At 38.9% G+C, this 26,716-nt stretch overlaps 2 protein-coding genes across 2 annotated transcripts in view; both read left to right on the top strand.

Moving 5' to 3' along the window:
- Positions 1 to 26,716, top strand: part of LOC148646745 (NACHT, LRR and PYD domains-containing protein 3-like) — a 2,700,574-nt gene that overhangs the window by 1,588,458 nt on the left and 1,085,400 nt on the right. The window lies entirely within an intron of this gene.
- On the top strand, positions 1,761 to 17,740 carry LOC148646768 (protein N-terminal asparagine amidohydrolase-like). The gene is made up of 10 exons (XM_088608580.1): positions 1,761 to 1,933; positions 2,796 to 2,898; positions 3,935 to 4,000; positions 9,444 to 9,546; positions 10,005 to 10,078; positions 10,615 to 10,668; positions 10,783 to 10,836; positions 12,809 to 12,912; positions 16,011 to 16,130; positions 17,394 to 17,740. Exons 1-10 carry the CDS (start codon positions 1,850 to 1,852, stop codon positions 17,574 to 17,576), a joined length of 945 nt encoding a protein of 314 aa, XP_088464706.1. The 5' UTR covers positions 1,761 to 1,849; the 3' UTR covers positions 17,577 to 17,740.

Here is a 26,716-nt window from a genome sequence, read left to right as displayed (position 1 = left end):
TCTATGCAGTATAAAGTTGAAACCATCTTACTAATTAGGGCTAATCCTATAGTTAGTACAAAGCTTATTACCAAACGTCCTTATGCTGGTTTCATCTAATTTTCTTATCTTTCTTAAGCTGCAGCATAGTATACATTTAATATATTGACCTCCCACATTTTTTAATATTGATTTATTTTCATTTAAATATTCTGTTGTTGGTAACAAGGACAATATATTTAAAATATAAAATCTATTAATATTTAAATACATTAAAATGTATTTAAATGCACCCTAATACTCTATAGGTAACGAATGTAAATATATATGTTTATAAAAACATTAAAACACTTATTTTATGTAGGTCAGCTAAGAAGAAACAAAATCAGAACTAGAAATGACTAGTTTTGCTTTGGGTGTGCTGAAACGTTTAGTGAATTACACAACTACCTAACAAGGAAGTAAAGTAAATTCTAAGAAACTTAAAAAAAATACCCAGCATGGATTAAGCAAGTCAGAAAGGTTTAGCCACTGAGCCATTTTCAGCTACTGAGTCATTTACAACTGACAATACCTTAAACAAAACAGGGAAGGTAACACTGATTTAAATTTGGTAATAATTTACAGTAATTCAGTCGGGAAACCACAGCACAGTGAAAGTGAAAGTCTGCGTAGCTGTTCTGTGTTTGATTCCAGAGTGGGGCCCTCTGTGTGTGTGATTTGAATGGTCTCCCCAAGTTCATGTGGATTTGTACCATGTTCCACACACCCCAAGTCTCTGAAATATCTTTATGTTGTTGTGTGTGAGTGTGTCCTGTACAGGGTGTGCTCTGTACTAACTGGAAGGGCTTTGTGTCAGTATGACCCCGAGCAGGAAAAAGCAGTTTTCTTAAGAGACAACTTCTCTAGGGGATTAATGAAGCTTGGATTGAATTTCGGTGAAACTGAAACTCCTTTTTCCTTATCAAGTGATGTACAGATAATTTCCTGTTTTTTTAGGATCATCTATCTATATTGATGGTGCCACAATTATGCAATGAAGTTGCTGGCTGATTTTATTTTGTTGCACTTTAGGAAAAATGGCTTTACAGTACCACACAACTGCTACAACTATTGCAAAAAATACAACAAAGGTGCTTGTTGCCTAAAAAGCTTTATTACTATCTATTATATCCTCTATTAAAGCAGAGAGTGTTCATTGTGTAACAAAAAGTATATTTCCGATGTGCGTATTTAAAGTTTCCATCTGGTGTCACGTTATGTATTCTATGTAGTATAAAGTTGAAACCATCTTACTAATTAGGGCTAATCCTATAGTTAGTACAAAGCTTATTACCAAACGTCCTTATGCTGGTTTCATCTAATTTTCTTATCTTTCTTAAGCTGCAGCATAGTATACATTTAATATATTGACCTCCCACATTTTTTAATATTGATTTATTTTCATTTAAATATTCTGTTGTTGGTAACAAGGACAATATATTTAAAATATAAAATCTATTAATATTTAAATACATTAAAATGTATTTAAATGCACCCTAATACTCTATAGGTAACGAATGTAAATATATATGTTTATAAAAACATTAAAACACTTATTTTATGTAGGTCAGCTAAGAAGAAATAAAATCAGAACTAGAAATGACTAGTTTTGCTTTGGGTGTGCTGAAACGTTTAGTGAATTACACAACTACCTAACAAGGAAGTTAAGTAAATTCTAAGAAACTTAAAAAATATACCCAGCATGGATTAAGCAAGTCAGCAGGTCAGCAGGTCATGTCCTCCTGTATAAAAATGAAGATTTGTGTTCTAAGTCACCATATAATCAACGATCACTGATTCACTTACAGTAACAGTCCAAATCAGCACCATGCCCCTGTCTGTGAAACAGAAGTTGGTTGAGGATTTTGAAACTATTGAAGAATTCTGGGCAAAATATGGAGAAGATTTACAGGTACTTTACAATGCTTTTTTATATATCTTGCAAAAAAATAAATTATCGCAACATAAAAGTAAAATAAAACATGCATATTGGAACCTTTTACAGCATACATGGCATTGTATAGGAAGAAACGTAAAACATTTAACTTTCTGTCAAAGCTCTGGAATTGAATACATGTACTATTTTTGTTTTCCATGCTAGAATACTTTACTATTCATATATTATTCATAATTAATCAAATGCTTAATAAATGCATATAGACTCTGTTTATCCAGTATACTACATTTTAAAATATCTTGGAAATTATGCTGTGTTCACATTCATGAGATTGCCACCCAATCAGTGGTTCCAATCAATATTTAAGTATAGTCTTAAAAGAAGTATTGGACAATTTGTGCTTATAAATTGTATACATATGAGCATTTCATTTATGTAATTTAATTTGATGACAGAGTATCTGCATTAAAAACTGACCGCTGACAGCTGAGTGAATTTTGAAATGACTGCTTGTATAGTATTGTATGTATTTAATAGATAAACAATATAGTTACATCAATCACAGTATTGATAAGCGTGAGGCATGCATGAAGCACAGTTACAAAACAGTGCTGGCAATGCAGACTATTATGTATCAAACTAATCTGTTTGAAGTGTAATCCATGTATAGAAACAGAGGTAAAGGAAGACTTTCTGCTGTCTTTCTGCTGTCTGCCGTCATGCTTTTTTCAGCAGTTTGGAAACTTTGGCATTTGCGGAGTGATTCACAAAACTTTGAAGCAGTCTCAAACTGTCTCTGGGTATTTTAAAAGTCATTCAAAATCATTTTATACAAAAGCTGGATTTTCCATGCAGTGACAATAATTTTGTGTTACAGCCTGAAGCTGAAAAATTCAAGCAGCAACCTGAAGTGAAAGAGCAACCAAATGATCTGCTTTATGTTTCTCAGAGAGAATATGCAACGATTGACCTTAGTAAAGGTAGAATCCTGAAATATATTTTATATTAAAAAACGTTTTTTCCATATGAGTTTACATTCCATGAATCTGCAGTTTGTTGGGAAAGAGGTAGCCTTTGTTGTTGTGTTTTCAAAGAAGTTTTATATTGTTCCTTAGGTATTCTTAATTGCACCACTTCTGTTGAGTTATATTGAGTTGTTGTGCTTTGTAATATAAAGGAAATTACAAAACATAACAAAATAATGACTTTTTATGATGATTTGTTTATTGTCTTTTATGAAAAAGTGTCAGAATCTCTCAAAACAGGGGGATCTCATGAGGGCTTAAGCAAAATAAATAATGTAGAACAAAAACACAAGTACAACTAAAGTTAGATGATCATAAAGGAAAGCAAATACATACTGTATAGCCCCATTGCAAGAGAGTTGACTACAGATTTTACAGTTTAAGATGATGGGAAAGAGTTGAAAAGATGGAGATGGGGAAAAAAAGAGGAGCTGAGATGGGGTGGAGCTGGGAAGGATTTTATATCCATTGATGAATGTCATTTAAAAACAGATGACAAAACATGAAATCACTTACCACTTACAATTTACTCAATGTTTTAATTTTGTGAATAACTTCAAATACATGAGCAGTGACCTGTGCTGTGGACTGATATGGTAGCTGGGTCATATTTTGGAAAAATAATAAAGTTTCTTATAAAGTGGACATTTTGTTACATCAAAAGATTTAATGCCAACCTTGAAATATGACCCCAAAGTACAACTGAACCATCTGGGAATGTTCGTTTCTATACTGAGTCAACAGCATATATCAAGTTCTTTAAAGACAATTTAATAATATTATAGGAGACAGGAAGTGTTAACAAAACTAAAAAATAGCTATTTTTTCATGTTTATATCCATCTTGAATGGATTACAAATAGTGATAATCATTGTTTTACTATAAGGTGAAGTATTTTCAAAAAGCACATAACACATATAGGGAGAAAAGAAGCCAAACAAAGACTGAGGGGCAAAGAACATTTTGTGACATTTCTTTCCAACTGTTACAGGACCTGTGACTAGAATCGGAAGTGATGAGGCAACCACCTGCCACATTATTGTCCTCCATTGCCCAGGTTAGTTACTGCTTAACTGGAGCAGACAAGTAAAAGTAGCAAGACATTATTTTTAAAAAGAACTCTACAAGAACATGGAAGCAGTGTTTTCTATTTCAGAAAATAGCAATGATTATCTTTCCTTTACATTCTGACAGGACTTTTCTGACATTTGGCTAATCTAGCCTGCTTGGTAGTGAGTACCTACAGATGCAGCCATTCAAAATGCGCGGTAAAAACCCGCGGTACAGTCACCTACCCACAAGCCACCGCGGGGCACCGGAGGGTACCGCAGGGCAATTGATTGGCTGGCCAAAATGACCGACAGGGGCACTCGTGGTGCATTGGTTGGTAGTGCAAAGATTTAATCATTTAATGTCTTTACTGTGCACATTTTAATCCGCTTAGTTTTGAATATTTATATGGATTTTACCACTAAAGGGAAATTTTAGTAGCTGAGCATAAAAAGAAGAGGAGCATAATGCATCTGAAGGTCATAAACGATATTAATTTAGGAACATAAACATTACTGTATGTATGTAAACTGTACTGTGTATGGCTGGTCTTGGTAGTTTAAAGAAAAAATACACACCAGTCTTCCATTTCTCCCTAAACATTTTAAGCATGAAAGTTTTATGAAACGGTACCCTAATATGCGATTGCTGTATAGAATGAATTTTAATTTAAAAAAATTATTTAACACGAACATTAAGCTGTTTACATCTTCCGCCTGAGAACAGTCACCCGTTGCTACCCAACGCAGAATGGTGATTGGCTGACACCATCTGACACCCCTCTGATTGGAGAAAAAAGACATGCTGGTTTGCTATAAATACTGTACCAGGAAGAGGATTTCTTTCTATTCAAAATTGGTATTTTAAAAGTTTAAGAAGTAAAAACCTTACAGCGTACACAGATTTCTAAACTGATCAGGATCGTTATCTTTGTCTTATGCATAATAATGTTCACCGCTCTGTCCAGCAAATTAATAATAAACTTTATTTTATATAGCTTTTTAAACAAATAAGTAATTAGATTGCTCATAAACCTAATCACTTGCTTTTTCTTTTTATTTAGGCTCAGATTTCAACTATAGATCGTATTATTAATAACCATAATAACAACCAACCAACAAAAACAACCATATAAACATAATACCAACCAAAAACATAGATAACAACCACAATACAAAATCAAATAATCAAACCATTTTACTCTCGCAAAGTCCTCCAATTATCATAATCCCGCCCCTTATGCAAAACCAAACCTTCCTCCCATCCCAGTTTATCCTGTTTATCATAAACAAAATCCATAAAGCATTACACAAAATCAATACCTCAACACTCCATACTCAACAACGATAATTCACAAACAGCCAGAACATGTAACTACACATTCCCAAACATACCCAAACATAGCCCCGCCCCTTATGCAAAACCAACATCCCTCCCCTGTTCTCTCTCTCCCCTGGCGGTTGTAATTGTTTTTATTTTCAAATAAATTTTAGCAAAGTCATGTATTTTAAAAATCTTAAGATTTTTATATTTATGTCTTTATTTAGTGGTTTCATTAGTGACAAAGGCTAAACTTTCTTGGAAAAATGTATTTTATGTAAACCATGTTTGCTATTAATTCATTCAGGGCTAAAATATGTTCATTGTCTTCTAATGAAAGAAGGGTTCCTTTCGCCGTAGTCGGGAGCCTAGCCTTTAACTAGTAAGTACTGTATTTACTGGGTTTTTTTTTGGGGGGGGGGGTGTCTTTCGCTGGAAATCTCGCCTCCTACTTTGAAAATACCCGTGAAACCGGTTCAATTCGTCACAGCCAGCACTCCTGCAGAGAGTTGGGTTGTACTTGCAGTGCATACAGTACACGCGTTATGCTCTTCGTTAATGTCTGTGAAGTTTTATTTAATCTCTGAGCCATACTGATTCTTCTGGAAGCCAGTTTCCGCCAGGGAGTAAAAAAAAAAAACACACTATGGTATTCTCTCCAATGCAGTGCAGTTAAAAACATACCTCTGATGCTGCTCCTAAATGAATATCGTTTATGACCATCAGAAGCTTTATGCTCCTTTTCTTTTTTCCAGTGGATTGAACAGGGAGAGGCATTTCATGATGTACTTTTCACTGATGAAACAACAGTGGCTCTGGAACAGTTTTCAACCAAGTCGTTTTATAAAAAGGGGAGATATGTACACGTTTCTGAAGCTAAAAGTTTAGCCTTTGTCACTAATGTAACCACTAAATAAAGACATATAGAAATCCCTACGTTACAGACTGTATATGGCTGGTATTGGTAGTTTAAAGAAAAAATACACACCAGTATTCCACTTTCTCCCTAAACATTTTAAGCATCAGAGTCTTACATGTGGTTATTTCGAAAACGTTTGTACGTGCTCCTTCTTACCATGTTACTGTTCACTGTTACTGACCATATTAAGTTTAAGTGCCTGTGGGCACTTTTCCTGTCCGTGGGGGGTGGACCGTCTTTCATTAGAAGGTTAGTCTGTTCTACTCTGAGAATGTAGAGGGGGTGGAAAGTGCCCGCGGTCATTTAATTAGTATTAAAATCTTAGTTATCTTTCTAGTTCACAGGTTTGCATGCATAATTTAATTTTGAAAGCCACTGAGACATCAGGTACTACTGTTGTATTTATGAAAAAGAAACAAAACAAAAAACATACTAACAACTGTGCCATCCTACTCCTTAGTTAATACATTTTATTATTCATAAACAGTTAACATTGTTAGCAAAATATTTTGAATTATATTTAACCCTATTTTTTCTTTAGTTTTGTATTTAACTTATTATATGATAGTCAGACTTAATGTATATAAATGTATATTTGAACAATGAAAATATATTTTTACAAGATTTTACATTAAGCACTTAAAATTAATATGGTTAATAATAGTAAACTGTAACATGCTGTAACAAGATCGGTTAAACTGCGAAGAAAATCCTTTCAGAGAAAATGTTTCAGGTGTGAAGAACATAGATCTCCAATGCAATTTCAACCAAACCTGTTCCCACACACCCTGCCCCCACTACCATTAGAATATACACAAACATTTTAGCGTTTCATTCTGAGCAGAAGACCCTCACACCTGAAGAGTGCTGGCTGTGACGAATTAAACCAGTTTTACAGGTTTCAATCACAGACCATGTGACATGGGACTCAGTAAAGTAACACACAGCGCCACTGGATTTGATAATACCTAACCAAAATCAGCAATATGGAAACAGAACCTGTGTAATTGTTGATAGATGATGTACTCGTAACATTTTTTCAAGACGAACTACAACATTTAAAAAATGACTTGTATGTACTTGATATCTCTAATCAATCCACGGGTTCCAGCACAAAACGAAACTAAAACGCATACCGTTTCGCGCTTCTTATTAGTTGCTCAAAAGTAATTTGACCGTATGAAATGCATAATATAAACCTAATAACATATACGTGAGCAGTACTTAAGCACTGTAGTATCGGTGTTAAGACATACCTCTCAAATACTGTAAATCAAGTTAAAAATATCTCAAGACCGATTCTGGTCGTAATGAAACCATGTTTCGTGTATGTTTTCTTTTTCATCTTGAAATAACTCATTTCTAAATACCTTTTTCACTGTTAACATCTTGTAGCAACTTTGCGACAAAATATACACTCTGACAGTTCATCCTGCTACCAACATTAAATAAAACAAATCTTAAGATTTCTATATTTATGTCTTTATTTAGTGGTTTCATTCGAAGCTTACAATGTTTAGGGAGAAATGGAATACTGGTGTGTATTTTTTTCTTTAAAGTACCGAGACCAGCCATATATTGTATGTTTATGTTAATATTTCCCTTCAGTGGTAAAATTAGATATGAATATTCAATACTTAAACGGGCACAGTTAAGACATTAAATATACATATACATATTGTATACAGTACAGTTTGCATACGGTAATATGTTTATGTTACGCGATTAAAAAATAAATAAATAAAACTGGAAGGTCCAGCACCAGCTGGATTCGAACACACAACCTGCCAGTTGGTAGTCACGCACCTAGACCAGTAGGCTACAAGACAGCTCGCATAAACAGGCAGGCGAAACAGCCCTACACAGCCCTGCCGCAGTACACGGATATAATCATACCGTTATTAAATTCTTGAGATACGCAATTCCATATTATATCCCCTTTTAATCAAATTCTAAAAGTATGCTTGTTGACTCCGGTATCACGTTAGTTAAAAACTTCGAAGCTTACAATGTTTAGGGAGAAATGGAATACTGGTGTGTATTTTTTTCTTTTCATGATAGGTGTCGCATTTTAAATCATTTTCGTAGTTAGAAATTATGAAACGCCCTGTTAAAAGCAAGGAAGTTTTTATGCCCGTTGAAGTAAAACAAAATGCCTGACAAAGTATGGCTTGGACAGATTCCAAGTGCTTGTACAAATGTGCTAAAGAAATTATACTTTGAGTATACAGCTTGTCCAAAGTTATCCATTATTAATACTATTAGTAATATCTTCGGTAAAGGCTTTGATGCATAAATATTTCTGATAAAGGTAGGTTGTGTACTTTTGTCCAACTGTGTAATCTTGCTTTCATAAAATATACCAACATTTTAATGACTGATGATTAACATGCTGTAATACACAGTTCAAAATTAAAGGCTCAAATGCTGTACATGAGAGGTTAAGCTCCCCCTGGCGGTTTTACAAGGCGACCCTGGATAGTTAACCACGTGACACCACGTTAACTGCGTGATACCTCGTAATACTGCGACACGCCCACCGGGGTATGCCGCGAAATACCTCACCCATTTAGAATGGCTGCATCTGTAACTGGTCCAAGAATCTAATCTAGCCATTTCCTGAAAACAGGGACACTTTGTTATACGAAGAGTTTATACTAAACATAAGAATGAGATCAATTAGCTACTTGCAACTAAACAGGAGATGAATGGTTTCCTCTCATTTATAGTCTTCATAGTGTCCTTAGATTTTTTGATTACTTGCTCAGATTTACTTATACACAAGCAAGAATTTGTTATTTTATACAAAACAATAAATATGTTGCTAAATTGCCAAGCTGAACACTCTTCAGCAAAAAACAGTTCAGCTGTCACACATATGTAGTAGTGTTCTTGATTATTTAGTCAGGAGTCACGTTTACCATCCTGCACACCACTGTGCATATTTTACTGTTGTAAGTTTTCCTATCAAAACCTTTCTGGGATATTCTTTCTGCTTTACAGGTAATTGTTCAGCAATGCTATATCTCACACAACCCAACTTCATATGGGTAAAAAACAAAACATTATCAGCATCAAGCTATATATTTTGCTTCAATAACTCACAATACTCTGTCCCTCTGATAGATAAAATAATATAATAGTTTTTTTCACACTGGACATTTCACAATGCCAACATTTACTACTAGCTTATTGCTCTGCTCTTTTTCAGGCACTGGCAAGGTCAGCTTGGCTCACATTGATGGCTCCAAAGTGGGTGTTGGAGTGAAAGCATTGGTTGAAGAGATGAAAAAACAATGCAAGGATTTCTCACAGTATGTAATTACAAATAACAATCCTTATAATAGTCCTACACATCAATATTCTAAGACTAAACAGTAACTGTAATATTATGTGTAGCTCAGGAGTAGCATACATGCAGAAAGTAAATTTCTTGGTGCTGACTATTATACTCCAGGTCTTGCTTAGTTAGAGAGATCTGATGAAAGTATCCATCCATCAATGTAGTAGTCAGGATACAACCTGGACAGGACACCAGTCCATCACAGAGTACACAAACACAGACAGACGAGCTCACACCAGAAGGAAACCCACACAAACACAGGGAGAGCATAGAAACTCACACAGATAGCACCCAGGTCCAGAACTCAATGCAGGGCCCCAGCAATACAAGCCAGCAATGCTAACCATTGTGCCACCCTCTGCTGAAACCATGCTTCACAATTTTACAACTGGTGGCCGACTTTAAAGAATTTTTTTTTTTTAACAACAGGCTGGATCTCTACATGGTTGGGGGATTCTTTGATAAGAAGGGGATTTCCCATGACAACACCATGAAACTGCTTCGTGAGTGAAATTGGCTTAACAGTTGTTACAGGCTGTAACAGTGTAATTCAAATTAGAATCTTATCAGATCATAAACTTTGATGTTATGTATAAAGTCCTGGTCTCTATTATAAATTTTACTTTGGAATTTCAGACCAGAACATAAAGTTATAAATTGTTCCTATAAGCATAGCAAAACTACAGGAAATCAAAGGTGCATGTTTTTTTTAATTAAAACATTGTGATGGCTTGCTTATCTTCAGAGATTAATTTCATGATCCACATATCTCACAGATCTAAAAACAGGATTAGTGGAGTGGATGGTTCGAAGGTGCACAAACAAAAACAGAAATAAAACTATCAATCAATCCATTTACTATTTGCTTCACACAATGCAGGCTTACAGACCCTTACAGCCAGCAATTCGCACAAGATGGGGTACACCCTGGTCAGGACGCCAGTCCATCACAGGGCACACACAGACTCATAGAGGCAGAATACACATTTTAACAGACTTTCTTACAGGTATCCTTCCTTTCTCATTGGTGTAATTGCAGGTGAATTTATGAAGCAAGACTGCCAAATTGAACTTCAGCTGGCCTGTGTGTCAGGTAATGCTGCAGACCCAGAAACCATGTGTAAAGTTTTTCATAAGGAACATGTGGATTGGTTTCTCAGTCTCCCACAAGGTGGCTCCAGGCTTATATTTTCCTTTTTTTTTCTAGAGATGAATGATGTTAACAGACAGGGGAATCACTGGCCAGTGGTATATGGTGTAGGTAAGACCAATTATGCATTTAAAGCTATGAATACAGACTCAAAAGACATGCAGAAAGAGCATAATCAAATTATTATTCAGCATTAAATGAGGAGAAACAGAATTGAATATGTGAAGGAAGGATATGTCAAAATTGCCTAAATGTTATAACAAACTGCACAATTACTTTCAGAATTCTTGAACAGTACATATAAGGTAAGAAGACACTGTCAAGCTTGGACTGGGACTTACTTTCATCCCACCGTTGTCAATGGCAACCCCAGCACTTGCACGAGCCCACAACCAACTACTGAGCATGTGCACACAAGGCCAAGGAACCTGTCAGTCACATTCCAGCCACATTCCAGCCATCAAAGCAGGTCTTCATCAGTTTAACAAACTGCTTATTTAAGGCAGCTCATTCCATTCTATGTGTCTGTGCATGCCAATGCTTCACTTTTCTCCTGAAAAAAAAAATACTCCTACTGGACCACTGATACAGTGGAAATCATTTTTTTCTTTTTTTCTGCCAGTGCTCTCTGGATTCTCCAAAGGCAGTTCACCATTTGTTTGACCAGTGGTATCCCATCTTCCAGCAGTTCCATCTTTTTCCCCAATGGGAGCCTCATCCATTTTTATGACATTCCTCTCTCATTTTTACCTCATTCCCTCTTGCTTACTTTCAGGCAGTCTATTACTTTAGCCCTTTACACCACATTACCTGTCTGCCCACATTTTCTCTCTCTCTTTATTTCCAGACATGCCCGAAGTTATTCGCTTGGGCTTCAGCCAGTCCCCTGGCTGCAGCTATTTTTTTCTAAAAAAAAGCTACAGTATGACACTTTGAGTATGAGTATCTGTATAATGCCTGATAATTGAAAGACAAGATTGTCTTGAGTTTTGTTCTGATTCCAGCCACTAAAAAGGAGAACTGAGTGAAAGATCTCAGGAAATCACCTCATATTTGCTTTAGATAATAGCCAGGCTTTCTTGGCACATTAAAATGTCATGTATGGGGTAACAGTTTATTCAGAACTACTGTTTGCTTTTAATCCAATGTACAACACCTAGCAATTATAATGGGTGTCAGGAAACTTTTCCTCCCGGCTGCAGGTTCTTTTTATCTCTCAGAACTACTAGTACATCCACAGACCAGACAAGACAGTAATCATCTAAAATATCATATTTTATTACAGTATTCTGATCTTCCCATCACATAAACATAACACAGTCATTCCTATAACTACACACCCAATGCAAAGAGCACATGAAATGACTCACTCATAGAGCAGTCAAGGGTTCCAGTTACCAGAACAAATGACCCAAATGATCAGTCTGTCACTGCTTCTCTCCGGAACCTGCCTGTGTCTCCTTACGCCACGGTGAACATCCCTAGAGGGATTGGATTCATCCTCAGAGGGATTGGAAGTGTGTCTGTGATGTCTTGGGTAGAGGCAGAGCTAACTGCTCAGGCCTCATTGAGGAACTGGCTGAACAAGATGGGGAGGTTTACATACATTGTGAATTTACACCCTGGTCCAGAACCCCCTTCAGGTAACAGGCACAGTCAAAGCTGCCTTGAAACCCCACCCCACCAAAGTGTGTGGTAATTACCTGGCATCTGTGCTATGTGGACCTTTGGTCAGGGTAAGAAGTTCAGAGAACAAGGTGGGAAGTTCAGAGACCAAGGCATTGCATTAACACTTAGGGCGACACTGCCCATTCAATGACCACTTATGACCAATCAGCCCCAGGCATCTTTTGTCCCACACCCATTATTTTTCACCCTGTGACAAAAATAAGGCAGAAGAACCAAACCAAGGGGAAAATTTAGGAAATTAAGGTCACACAGTGTGAAAATGACTCAACGACAAGGAAAAAATCACTTTGCGTCTTACCTTTATTGACATCTGCCTACAAGAAATAATTGCAGCTCTCATCACCAATCGATTTAAATAATGTCTATTTTTCCTTTACATCTATCCTCTTTCTAGGTGTGAAGATGGATGGTAACTCTTTTCACATCTATCCAGCTACATTTCCTGATAAGGGCCCTGATGCCACTCTGAGAGGAGCAAGACTGACAGTCGACAAGATGGTATAAAAAGCCGTGTCATAGTACAGTCTGGGTGATCTCAGAAGCTGCTCAAAAAGAAGCAGCAACACTTTGCGGCCCCCACACATTCTGAAACACAGAATCACAATGCACGTAGAAAAGCATTGTGTTTAAAAATACCGGAGGATATTGTGAGCGTATAGTACAGTGGGTCATGTTGACCACTGGTTACTAGAAATGATCAACTCAGGCAATATCCTTAAAGGAAAGTGTCAGTGTTTTCAGAATACCCCTTTTATATAGTCTGAAGACTTATCATTTGTTTCCATTAGAGTATGACATTGGTGTTTTTTTATTTCAAAATCACTGTGTGCTGAAATGCAAATAAGATTTTAAATGAACTTGGAGGAAATTGCAGATTTACAGATATTAAATGTGGTCTTCTTTTTCAAAATTAATGAAGATTTTTCACAAAAAATACCACCATAGATAGTAGTGCAGTGGGAAGTATTGTCTCCATCTTTTTTGGCTATAGGATGGTCTCAATGGCAGCTCAGAAACAGGAAACAAAATTGATTTGAAGATGCACCTGAGTTGACTTGTTGGATACAGATACCGAAAAATCAGTTAATTTTGAAACCTAAATTAAAACAGATTGTAGGACTTCCAAATTTTTGGAAATTATTTTTGCCATCTAAATGCGTGTTTTGTGTGATTGGCTTTGATTTACAGTCTGGATCCTGACTATGATTCACCAGTCATTATGTACAGGCATTGTCTTACGCTGGGCAAAGCTATATCTTACACTGGTCAGCAGCCTGTATCATTGAACAGTCTTTGTCCTCTAACACTGATTTTAAAAGTTTGTATTCTTAATATGTGGTATTATATTTGTATGAATAGAAGTTTGGACAATGTTGGGGCACTTTAGAAACTATTGGGGCAGTTAATAAATAAAACTTTGTTTTCCAACAACCTTTGCAGAAAATGTTTTAGTAACATTATACTGTTCTAAAATGCAATGAGTACAGATGATTTATAAATTTATTTATGTGGATCAAACATTGTTTAAGAAAGAGGAGAACACCATCTATATTAATTTTTTGCTCATTTGAGGCTTACTTAAATATCACCTAAAGCCTATTGGTAACATGCGCATATGTCTGTGTAGAAAAAGGCTTTAATGTTTTAAGTTAAAAGTTTTTTGGTATTAAAAAATGCACATCTATATACAGTGCCTTGCGAAAGTATTCGGCCCCCTTGAACTTTTCAACCTTTTGCCACATTTCAGGCTTCAAACATAAAGATATAAATTTTTTATTTTATGTGAAGAATCACCAACAAGTGGGACACAATTGTGAAGTGGAACGAAATCTATTGGATTTTTGAAACTTTTTTAACTAATAAAAAAATGAAAAGTGGGGCGTGCAAAATTATTCGGCCCCTTTACTTTCAGTGCAGCAAACTCACTCCAGAAGTTCAGCGAGGATCTCTGAATGATCCAATGTTGTCCTAAATGACTGATGGTGATAAACAGAATCCACCTGTGTGTAATCAAGTCTCTGTATAAATGCACCTGCTCTGTGATAGTCTCAAGGTTCTGTTGAAAGCGCAGAGAGCATCATGAAGACCAAGGAACACACCAGGCAGGTCCGTAATACTGTTGTGGAGAAGTTTAAAGCCGGATTTGGATACAAAAAGATTTCCCAAGCTTCAAACATCCCAAGGAGCACTGTGCAAGCGATCATCTTGAAATGGAAGGAGTATCAGACCACTGCAAATCTATCAAGACCTGGCCGTCCCTCTAAACTTTCAGCTCAGACAAGGAGAAGACTGATCAGAGATGCAGCCAAGAGGCCCATGATCACTCTGGATGAACTGCAGAGAACTACAGCTGAGGTGGGAGAGTCTGTCCATAGGACAACAATCAGTCTTACACTGCACAAATCTGGCCTTTATGGAAGAGTGGCAAGAAGAAAGCCATTTCTCAAAGATATCCATAAAAAGTCTCGTCTAAAGTTTGCCACAAGCCACCTGGGAGACACCCCAAACAAGTGGAAGAAGGTGCTCTGGTCAGATGAAACCAAAATCGAACTTTTTGGCCACAATGCAAAACGATATGTTTGGCGTAAAAGCAACACAGCTCATCACCCTCAACACACCATCCCCACTGTCAAACATGGTGGTGGCAGCATCATGGTTTGGGCCTGCTTTTCTTCAGCAGGGACAGGGAAGATGGTTAAAATTGAGGGGAAGATGGATGCAGCCAAATACAGGACCATTCTGGATGAAAACCTGTTGGAGTCTGCAAAAGACCTGAAACTGGGACGGAGATTTATCTTCCAACAAGACAATGATCCCAAACATACAGCAAAATCTACAAAGGAATGGTTCACAAATAAACGTATCCAGGTGTTTGAATGGCCAAGTCAAAGTCCAGACCTGAATCCAATCGAGAATCTGTGGAAAGAGCTGAAAACTGCTGTTCACAAACGCTCTCCATCCAACCTCACTGAGCTCGAGCTGTTTTGCAAGGAAGAATGGGCAAGAATTTCAGTCTCTCGATGTGCAAAACTGATAGAGACATACCCCAAGCGACTTGCAGCTGTAATCGCAGCAAAAGGTGGCTCTACAAAGTATTAACGCAAGGGGGACGAATAATTTTGCACGCCCCACTTTTCATTTTTTTATTAGTTAAAAAAGTTTCAAAAATCCAATAGATTTCGTTCCACTTCACAATTGTGTCCCACTTGTTGGTGATTCTTCACATAAAATAAAAAATTTATATCTTTATGTTTGAAGCCTGAAATGTGGCAAAAGGTTGAAAAGTTCAAGGGGGCCGAATACTTTCGCAAGGCACTGTATATATAGGTGCAACTGTTATTTATATTCATCAGCAAAAGTTGTATTCATATTGATTGAACATGTATTTATAGAGATTTTGTATATCTTGATAAAATACATTGTAAAATATAATGATTTAAGTAGCTACAATAAAGACTATTTCATTGGAATCAGTAGAAATCATCAGACTTTTACAGTAAGATAGTGGCCTTGACAGAAAGGCTTGTACCAGTGCTTTGCATTTACTTGTAGTTCCAGAAGAATAAGTTGGAATTTTTTTTATGTTTATTCTGTAGATGCGTAGAGTGTACGACACTGAGAAAAACATGCTGATGGTTGGACCTTACAACTTATTTGAAAATATTTTGAAGACTGACGATGACAGCCGTGATTTGACAGATGAGGAGATACGAAGGGTACATTTGATCTGTTGATATCTGTTTACATATGATGCCAAGTCTGACATCTAGATTTGATTTCTACATGTGTCCTCACACACTTTTAATCTTTGTCATATATACATAAAATAAACTCAGAAATACTATTTCTGTGTATGTTTGGCAGTAGAAATGTGGTTTAAAAACAATAAGGTATTCATTTTTTAATCTTTGATTACAAGTATCCCTTCTGAAAATATTAAAGAAGGTATAAGTATTATCCTTATTTTGTTCTATAACAATGACTTCAATAACAATCATTCTGAAATATCAAAGTAGTAGGAAACAGCTTCACAGAAATAGGTAATAGGTTTATTCCATGCTGAAAAAAAGAAGAAAGAGAACACGTTTCGGCCGTGGAGCCTTCTTCAGGTGTGGACCTATTTCACAGAAATAGGTCCACTTTGGTAGTGTGAACAAATATTATACAGTACATTTCACTTGGGAAATTTACAGTTTCACGAAGATATGCTCAAAAGGGATCTCAATGTTTATTTAGATGATTCTATTAAAGACTATAAAGGAATGAGTTAAAAATAAATTATAGCATACAAAGTGAAATTTAAACTTATGCATGTTATGATTAAATCTTACTATGCACTAATCAGACTTAACTTATAGTAGTAGAAAGAGTTCAAAGTGTACCAAATAAAATGGTTACTGATCTCAGGGGTCTGCTTTCCTGTCATATAAAGACAGGTAAAGAAGTTGAATATCTGTAAGTTTTTGATGCAATACCAGTTTTGTCAATAATTTGCATTCAACTACAGAAGACTAAAATTATTTGTTTTGAAATTCCAGCTCATCAGGCCATACATTTATTAACCCCTCTAAGGAGTTAACGGCTATCAAAATAGCAGGAAAGGCTTGAGTATAAAAGGAAAACAATGGGTTTCTTTAATCATCTGCTGAGTTAATCACATGAACTACATGTGATTTGACTGACTGATTAGATGTGTGGATAAATGATTTAAGCTTGGGATTGTCTACAAAATAAGCAAGTCAGGCTCTGCAGCTACAGTATTTCACAGACAGGTGTCAGTAATATTATTTGTCTGAAAATGTTTTATATGTATTGACAAATACTACTGTACTAAATACAATAGAAGCAGAGGTGTAAAGAACAGAACCAGTTAAGTAAAGGACTTGACATATCAATACAACCATAATATGACCATAATCAGAATATTATGATATAATATAATGTACATGCCATTCATTCTGTTTTCATATTTTCTACAGGCTTTTTCAACCTCACCTCTTGTTGAAAGGCCAGAATTCGTCCAAATGATAAAGGAGCAGTACAAGTATCTTGCAGACCATTTGAAGCTACAAATAATACCCAGTGTTCCTACTGGATATATAATGAACCATGGAAAATGGATTCCATGCACTAACAAAATAACAGATTATAAAAGAAAATAAGTGACACGACTGCATTTACTTCCCAAGTCCCTCAACTAAAAGAATGTTACTAAAATTCAAAGAGAGATGGGTCAGATCACTTAATGCTTTGATCACAAAAAATAAAAAGAATGTTGATTTCTTTCCTGCTACATTTACAAAAATAAAGAGGATTTTGAAAATAACTTGTTTTAATTATGAAAAACTAATTGATGGCTTCTTGATAATGATTGCTTATTGATGGTGTAGTGTGCTCTCACGAGGCACCAGTTCTGTAGGGTTTGGACATTTATTGGGACAATTATTAATTGTAGCCGTAAATCACAAAATGATTCTTTTGATGGCCTTAGAATCCAACCATGCAATATAACTCAAACAACGCACACACACACGGGTACTAATACACGAGGATACATTTATTAATACATAAAATATGCATATAAACCTTACAGATCTTATTGTGAGGGTTCTCAGAATACAAAAGGTATATATTCATTCAGACCATTCATATTCATATTTAGACCGTTTCGTAAATGAACTTGGTTATAACTTCTACATTGGATACTCAAAACAAGTACATAACTCTTAGGAATTAAATTGATATCAACTGGTTGGGATAACAATTGAATTCTCGAGCTGTAATGCAGTGAAGTTGAATACTCATCCATTCTTTGGGGGTTCAGATATCCTGTGGGCTCTCTGGCTCCATGCCAGGCTGTGCTGTGCGGCTTGCGATGGTGCGCTGCTGATGCTCACTGACCGGCTAGTTAGTGTTGGCTTTAACTAGCAAAGTTTGTGCACAGGAGAAAAGATGACTGTGGGTCCCAGCAAGTCAGGAAGAGGACCAGTTCGTTCCTGATGAAGCGCTAGTTCTGAATAGTGATTCAGCTGTCCACAGTTCCGACCTGTTCATGAGGCTTGCTGCTGATGCTAACCTCAGGTGGATCCTCTAGTTACTCGTGGCAACCTCCGCTCTAGACTCTTAGAACAAAGGAAAGTTCTGGCACTCTGACACACTGGCCGTTCCGTGGTTGTCCGGGCTGAGTCTCAGGATAGTCAGGAGGCGCGCTGCGAGAATGTCCTGCCCTTGGGAGCCTTCTGCTCCTGGGCCGTCCTGCCCTGGAATTGTCTCACACCCCTGGAATTCTCCTTAGAATTCTCCTACTGGAATAGTCCTACTAGTTCTCCTTCTCCAGGCTCTCTGTTGCCTGTTTTTACCTGGAGGAACTTCAGCTTGTTCATTGGCTGAAAGTTTAATGGGCATCAGAGTCCCACATGGGTTACTCGGCCCTACCAGTCCCTGATTGGTTGATCAAGGTGAGATATGAGTCACTTACTCCTGACACCTAGGAATGCAGTCCAGATGTCCATCTGGCACTCCCTAGACAGATAGGTGCCAATGGATGACCATTGATCATGATAGCCAGGCTTACCTAAGTGCATCCCCATTTGGGAGCTGTCCCTTATCAAAAGAAAACATCTTTAAATCAGCCTGCATGAATAGTTTCTCTGTGGTGAAGAGAGAGATGGGGCCTCATTTGGGAAAGCACAGCAACACTTAATTCTGTCTTATTAACAAGCATTGCCGCTACATATCCCCCCTTTTTGAAGGTCACGAGGTCCTGAGGCGTTGTTGCCTTCAAAACGAAACAGAGTTAAGTGATGTCCCTTGTCATTAGAACATTAACCTTAAATGTCCACATTACTCTTTGAGAATTCATACCGGAACCAGCATTGGATACAAACATTATGAACAACATATGGAGTATGTATAAACAAGGTAGGAGACATTATCTCAGTCTAGGAATTACACATCAGGAAGTTCACTGTCAGTATCTGATACCTCTGTAGGCAGATATTTGGGAAGAAGTAACTTCCTTTCTTTTGACATGCTACCTTTGACTCATTCATGCTACCCGGAGTACATCTTGATGTAAGAGTACAGCATTCAGAGTACACTGTCAGTCATGATCCAGCTTCCCAGCAGCAGTGTTACAATAACACCGGTTCCTGTTCCCAGACCCCCTGATGAACCACAACACCTGTGTTGGGCACCTGCTAGGGTGGTTTGGAGGTTTGTTCCATTAAAGCAAACTCAACTACCTGTACCTCTTAGGGGCTTACTGTTACGATCTCTGCCTTCCAGCAACGGAAGAGGCAGAAGTAGGCGTAGCCTTATCCCATCAGTTACCTATCAGTTTTCCTATTCACCACCACATCCCCGTCTCATCCTACTTAAACACCTGTCTTTCCCTACCTCCTTGCTCAGTATTGGTTTTCCTTTCGAGCTTCCTGGTTGACCTTGTGTCCTTCTTGGCTTTCGGTTTACGGTTTTTTCCCCTTCTGACTACGGCTTTTCGGATCACGGCTTGGCTTCGTTACTCACGCTCTGTTTTGGATCTCTGGCTTCCCCTGGACTATCGGATTGCTTTATTGTCTACAGTTTCGGATCACGCTTTGGCTTCGGTAACTCGTTCCCTTTTGGATCTCTGGCTTCCCCTGGACTCTCGGCTCGTTCCTTAGACTACGGCTTTCTTTGGATCACGGCTAGGCTTTGTCAGCTCCTGCAAGTGGGTTCATTCACTGGTTTCGGTTTCTCTTATCGAATCCGTAACAGAATACTGAGCCATAACATGGACCCAGCGGAGCAAGAGGAGATTCGCTCGGTTTTGGATCAGCACTGGCAAGCCTTACTCCAGCTACAGGCTTCCGTCCAACAGATTTCCGCGCACCTGTCGGCAATGCCGCCCACCAGCAATCGAAGAAGCAACGCTGGAGCTGCCGCTTCGGCTCCGCCCCCGCCTGCTCCTACACCTGCCCCTCGACCTCTTCCACTAACTCCACCTGACAGGTTTGACGGCAACCCTACGAAATGTCGGGGCTTCTCAGCACAGTGTGCGCTGGTTTTCAGGCTCCATCCGGAAACTTTTTTTTCTCCTCAGGACAAGATCGCCTTCATAGTTTCACTGTTAACCGGCCGCGCTTTGGAATGGGCTACTGCCCTGCTAGATCGCGGGGCTCCTGAAGTTCAGGATTATGATCTCTTTTTAGGAAAATTTAAGGGTTTTTTTTGTCGTCCCTTAGTTGGTCAAGACTCCGCTTTCCGCCACTTCTCCATCCACCAGGGCCGCCGGTCTGCACAAGATTATGCTATAGATTTTCGAGTAGCAGCAGCGGAGACTCACTGGGATGATGAGGTCCTTATTTTTCTTTTCCGTCAAGGACTTGAAGAAATAAAGGACCACCTGGCAAATATGCCGCAATTGGGCAGAACCTTGGAGGAAGTAATTTCCCAGGTGTTGGAATTAGAACTCAAAATTCGTCAAAGGAGTACTGAAAGATCTCGGACACCAATACTAGAGGCTCCTCGGCCGTCACCTACCAGAACTTTAGACTCAGAACAACCTATGGAAATAGCCTGCACCCGGTTAACCCCTGAAGAACGAGAGAGACGCCAACGAGAGGGTCGCTGCATGTACTGTGGGAAATTAGGACACTGTAAAGCGGCCTGCCCTGCTTCATACTCATCCTTGAGGCGCCGCCCACCTTCTCAAGATCCTAAGATGAGTGAGATAACTCAATCCCCCCTGTTTTCCTCAGGATTTTCTATTCTATCTACACTATTCTGGGGTAATAAAAGGAAACCTCTCTTGCTTTTATTGACTCAGGGCGGCAGAAAACTTTATAGACGCCTCCATCGCTCGAACTTGGAACTTACCCTTGACCCTGGTGACTCCACCTCTTCGTGTTCAATCTATTGATGGCTTCCCAGTATCTCCAGGACTTATTAGGTGGCAAACTGAAATAATAAGCTTGCAGATTGGCGCCACCCATGTGGAAGACATCTGGTTTTATCTCCTTGAGACCCCAACACATCCCCTTGTACTAGGCTTTCCTTGGCTACAACAGCATGACCCTAACATTTCTTGGTCCCGTAAAGGAATTTTAGCTTGGGGACCCACATGTATTAGAAATTGCTGTCATCTACCCGTAAGAATTGCACTCACGGCGACGTCTCCTTCCGGTGCTCCTACCATACCCCCTCAATATTCTGATCTACAGGAAGCATTTAATGAGCAGGAGGCCTTGGCCCTCCCACCTCATCGACCATATGATTGTGCCATTGACCTTTTGCCAGGTACTATCCCTCCTAAAGGTCGTATTTTTTCGCTCTCCAATTCTGAATCTGAGGCCCTGAAAGTTTACATACAAGATTCTCTGAAGACTGGACTTATACGTCCATCCACGTCACCTGCATGTGCCAGTTTTTTTTTTGTGGAAAAGAAGGATGGTGGGCTCCGTCCCTGCATCGACTATCGTGGCCTCAACGAGATCACAATCAAGAATCGGTACCCTTTGCCTCTAATTCCAGCAGCACTTGAGTCTGTGCATGGGGCCAAGATCTTCACCAAACTGGATTTACGAGGGGCCTATAATCTAATCCGCATTCGGGAAGGGGATGAGTGGAAGACGGCATTCATGACAACCCATGGACATTACGAATATTTGGTCATGCCTTTTGGTTTGGTTAATGCCCCAGCAGTGTTTCAGTCTTTTATTAATGACATTTTTCGTGATCTCCTACAAAGATTTGTCTTGTTTTATTTAGATGACATTCTAATTTTTTCTAATTCCTTACAGGATCATGTTCTCCATGTCAGAGAAGTACTCTCCCGGCTCATTAAGAATAAACTGGAAAAGTGCACCTTCCATGCTTCAAAGATTCATTTTTTAGGTTACGTCATCTCTCCAGAGGGGGTCGAAATGGATTCGAGTAAAGTCTCTGCGATTACTGATTGGCCCACACCCAAGAATCTCAAACACATACAATTTTTCTGTTTTGCTAACTTTTACAGGAAGTTTATTCGAAACTTCAGCTCGGTGGTCACTCCAATAACCTCTTTAACTCGAAAAGGACCAAGACAAGGTAAATGGACCCCTCACGCAGAAGAAGCATTTCAGCGCCTGAAACACCTATTCACAACAGCCCCCATCCTAAAACACCCTGATCCTACTTTGCCTTTTGTGGTCGAAGTGGATGCTTCTGGCCATGGTGTGGGTGCTGTTCTCTCCCAACGTCATGGAGAAAAACAGATTCTTCACCCCTGTGCCTTCTTCTCTAAGAAATTATCCCCTGCACAGATGAACTATGACGTTGGTAACCGTGAGCGCTTGGCCATTAAGCTGGCATTGGAGGACTGGAGGCACTGGCTAGAGGGTGCTCATCACCGATTTTTAATTTACACTGATCACAAAAACCTGGAGTATCTGCAATCGGCCAAACGTCTTTGTCCTCGCCAGGCTAGGTGGTCCCTTTATTTTACCAGGTTTAATTTCTTTATCACCTACACTCCAGGTTCTAAGAACATCAAAGCAGACGCACTCTCACGGATCCACGACCCTCCTGAGGCCGAATTGATTCCTGAACCCATCATCCCTTCTGGTAAGTTTCTGGCAGCTGTAAGATGGGACATTGAGGTAATTGTTCGACGAGCCTTGGTAGGACAGACGGCACCTCCTCAGTGCCCTCAGGACAAATTATTTGTCTCTAATCCAGTCAGATCTGCAGTTTTACAATAGGAACATGACTCCCGTTTCGCTGGACACCCTGGATTCCAGTGTAAGAAAACCGGCTCAGGGACGCCAAATATGTAATCATAGTGGCTCTCTGAAGGCACCAGTTCTGTAGGGTTTGGGCATTTACTGAGACAATTATTAATTTTAGCAGTAAATCACAAAGTTGATTCTTTTGATGGCTTTAGAGTCCAACCATGCGACATAACTCAAACAACGCACACACACAGGTACTAATACACGAGGATACATTTATTAATACATAGAATATGCATATAAAACCTAACAGATCTTATCGAGAGGGTTATCAGAATACAAAAGGTATATATTCAGTCAGTTACAAAGAGTTACATATATCAAGAGGACATACGTTCAGTATATCATTCATTAAGACCGTTTCATAAATGAACTTGGTTATAACTTCTACATTAGATACTCAAACAAGTACATAACTCTTAGGAATTAAATTGATATCAACTGGTTTGGATAACAATTGAATTCTCGAGCTGTAATGCATTGAAGTTGAATACTCATCCAATCTTTGGGGATTCAGATCTCCTGCGGGCACAAAGAAACAGTTGCAGGCTGTTGCTGTTCAATCCGCGCTCTCTGGCTCCGTGCCAGGCTGTGCTGTGCGGCTTGCGACGGTGCGCTGCTGATGCTCACTGACCGGCTAGTTAGTGTTGGCTTTAACTAGCACAGTTTGTGCACAGGAGAAAAGATGACTGTGGGTCCCAGCAAGTCAGGAAGAGGACCGGTTCGTTCCTGATGAAGAGCTAGTTCTGAATAGTGATTCAGCTGTCCACAGCTCCGACCTGTTCACGAGGCCTGCTGCTGGTGCTAACCTCGGGTGGATCCTCTGGTTACTCTCTGGCAACCCCTGCTCTAGACTCTTAGAACAAAGGAAAGTTCTGGCACTCGGACACACTGGCCGTTCCGTGGTTGTCCGGGCTGAGTCTCAGGATGGTCAGGAGGCGCACTGCGAGAATGTCCTGCCCTTGGGAGCTTTCTGCTCCTGGGCCGTCCTGCCCTGGAATTCTCCTTTGAATTCCCTTTAGAATCCTACTGAATCCCTTCTGAATCTCGAATCTCCCTTCTGAATCTCTCAGGCTCTCTGTGTTGCCTGTTTTTACCTGGAGGAACTTCAGCTCGTTGATTGGCTGAAAGTTCCATGGGCATCAGAGTCCCACGTGGGTTACTCGGCCCTACCAGTCCCTGATTGGTTGATCAAGGTGAGATATGAGTCACTTACTCCTGACACTTAGGAATGCAGTCCAGATGTCCATCTGGCACTCCCTAGACAGATAGGCGCCAATGGATGACCATTGATCATGATAGCCAGGCTTAGCTAAGTGCATCCCCCTTTGGGAGCTGTCCTAGGAAACCTTATCAAAAGAAACCTTAAATCAGCCTGCATGAATAGTTTCTCTGTGGCTGCACCACAGAGATGAACAGAGAAATGGGGCCTCATTTGGGAAGCTCAGAACACTTAATTCTTTCTTATTAATAAGCCTCGCCGCTACAGTGTATATAATATGTAGTGCATGTACTGCTAGATCAGTACTCTGATGTTAGACCTCTACCACATTTAGACTCTGCATATACACCTCTTAAAAACAACAGCCTTTTCTCTAAACATTCTGAAAGCATTGATCCAACAGAGACTCACCTTCCCCCAGAAGGCCTCTTGCCAGCACTTGGGGATCCCAGTCCTCCACTGGCCTTCCTTCAGAACCTGCTATTCCTCTGTCTGTTTATTCCTGGCAAACTGTCCTTAGTGACCCTGCTGTCTACTTTCCACACAACTCCTCGCGTGCTGGTCTCCCCACCTTCTCCACAGATAGGTCCCAGTCTGCAGACTGCAGCCTTCACTCGCTCCCAGCCTAGTCAGCCCACACATCTCTCGCTCTCTGCTTCCTGCTCGCTGCCTCACCTCCATCTCATCTCTATGATCTCCCAAAGATCCCTGCAGTCCTGGGCTCGGGGCTCAACCTGTCATTTCACTGCAGGGCTTAATAGCTTACATGATATACAACTTATTGATACAACACCAGAACATGTATATTAAACTATCAGTCTTAATAGAATATATTTGTAAAATGATCTGCTGTGATAGGAAAGATTGATCATTCCCTCAGGGATTGCCAAGATAAGACAATAACATCAGAGTTAATATATTTCACATATGTTAACTCTAATGTTCTCATATCTCATAACGTTATTTGAATATAAAAGCTGAATAAATCACAAAAAAAGAATAAATCACATTTATTCTCACATAAAAGTAAATATGCTTTCACTATCATGAACTATCAAACGTGTCAAGACAAATTTTGGCATTCATATATATATATATTTTTTGCGCCTGAACTTCCCAAAGGTCGATCTGTTTTGTAGGACATTGCAAAGATTTAATTTTGTGGTTGGGAATCTTCCAGGATGTTCCACTTGTTATTTCAGATGCAGACCAGAAGCTTTGGGACCACATCTCAGGTGGGTTTTAATAGGTCTTTAGGGAAATGACTGCCAATTGTGTGGCGATTCATATGACTATTACTATATGATGATTGGCAAGTGTTGTGGAGTGCTGTGTCTTTTTAACTTTAGTTCCTTCTCTTTAGTGTTCTGTCTGTCCCTCTATTCCAGGTGTGGAATACATCCATTCTGACCGTGAAGTAATTGAAGAGCATCCAGGTATCTAGACACACTGTATGATTCTATATGTGAAGATTGCTTCTGCTGTGCTAATTGTGCTAATAGAGATAGTTTTTAAAATCATTTTCAATCAGAGCAATCCAATTGTTCATTATGATATCATTGATGCATTTTCAATGTTTTTATCATACTATGTTAATTAGCACATTCCATTGGAATATCCCTTACTTCCAAACTTTTATTACCTTTTTATTTCCGTATTTTGCTTGTGCAAAATGTTCTCCCCGTGTTCATATGGGTTTCCCACCAGATGCTCTAGTCTCCTCTCACAGTCCAAATACATTGCTAGAATAACTGGCTGCTGCGATATTTGACCCCAATGTGAGTGTTTGTGTGTCTTTTTGTGTCCATCTGCCTAGCAACTGACTGGCATCTCTTCCAGAGTGTATCCTGCCTTGCACCCTTTGCAATTAATGCAAGTCATGTAGTTTTACACAGGGTTCTCAATTTACGTGAAGGTTCCCGAAACCCACGTGTACTGTAACTTTTGTGTATTTTTAAACAAATGTTTCCTATTTAAAATTATGGTCCTGTAAATGCTATAGTTGAATTCCGCATGCGTAAGTCTGGCTCTGCTTACACCCTATAGATGCGAATCATGGGACGTGGCATACGCTAAATACTGTACCTTCAATACATCAACTTGTAACATGTATAAAATAAAAACACAGTTTACACAGATATGTATACAGTACATTAACATACATAAAATACATAAAATATTAGTAAGCTTCAATACTTTAACTTATAAAATAAAAACACATTTCACACAGATGTGTATTCACGAACATACATAAAATATTAGTAAGCATCAGTTATGATTACTGTAAAGGGAATTTGAGAGAGAGTGAGAGAAAATGCGAGAGAGAAAA

Source organism: Lepisosteus platostomus, chromosome 16 (genome assembly GCF_059453375.1).
Source record: "Lepisosteus platostomus isolate fLepPlt1 chromosome 16, fLepPlt1.hap1, whole genome shotgun sequence".
NCBI classification, from domain to species: Eukaryota; Metazoa; Chordata; class Actinopteri; order Semionotiformes; family Lepisosteidae; genus Lepisosteus; species Lepisosteus platostomus.
Note: the sequence above shows the minus strand (reverse complement) of the source record. Positions and strands in the feature narration are given on the sequence as shown.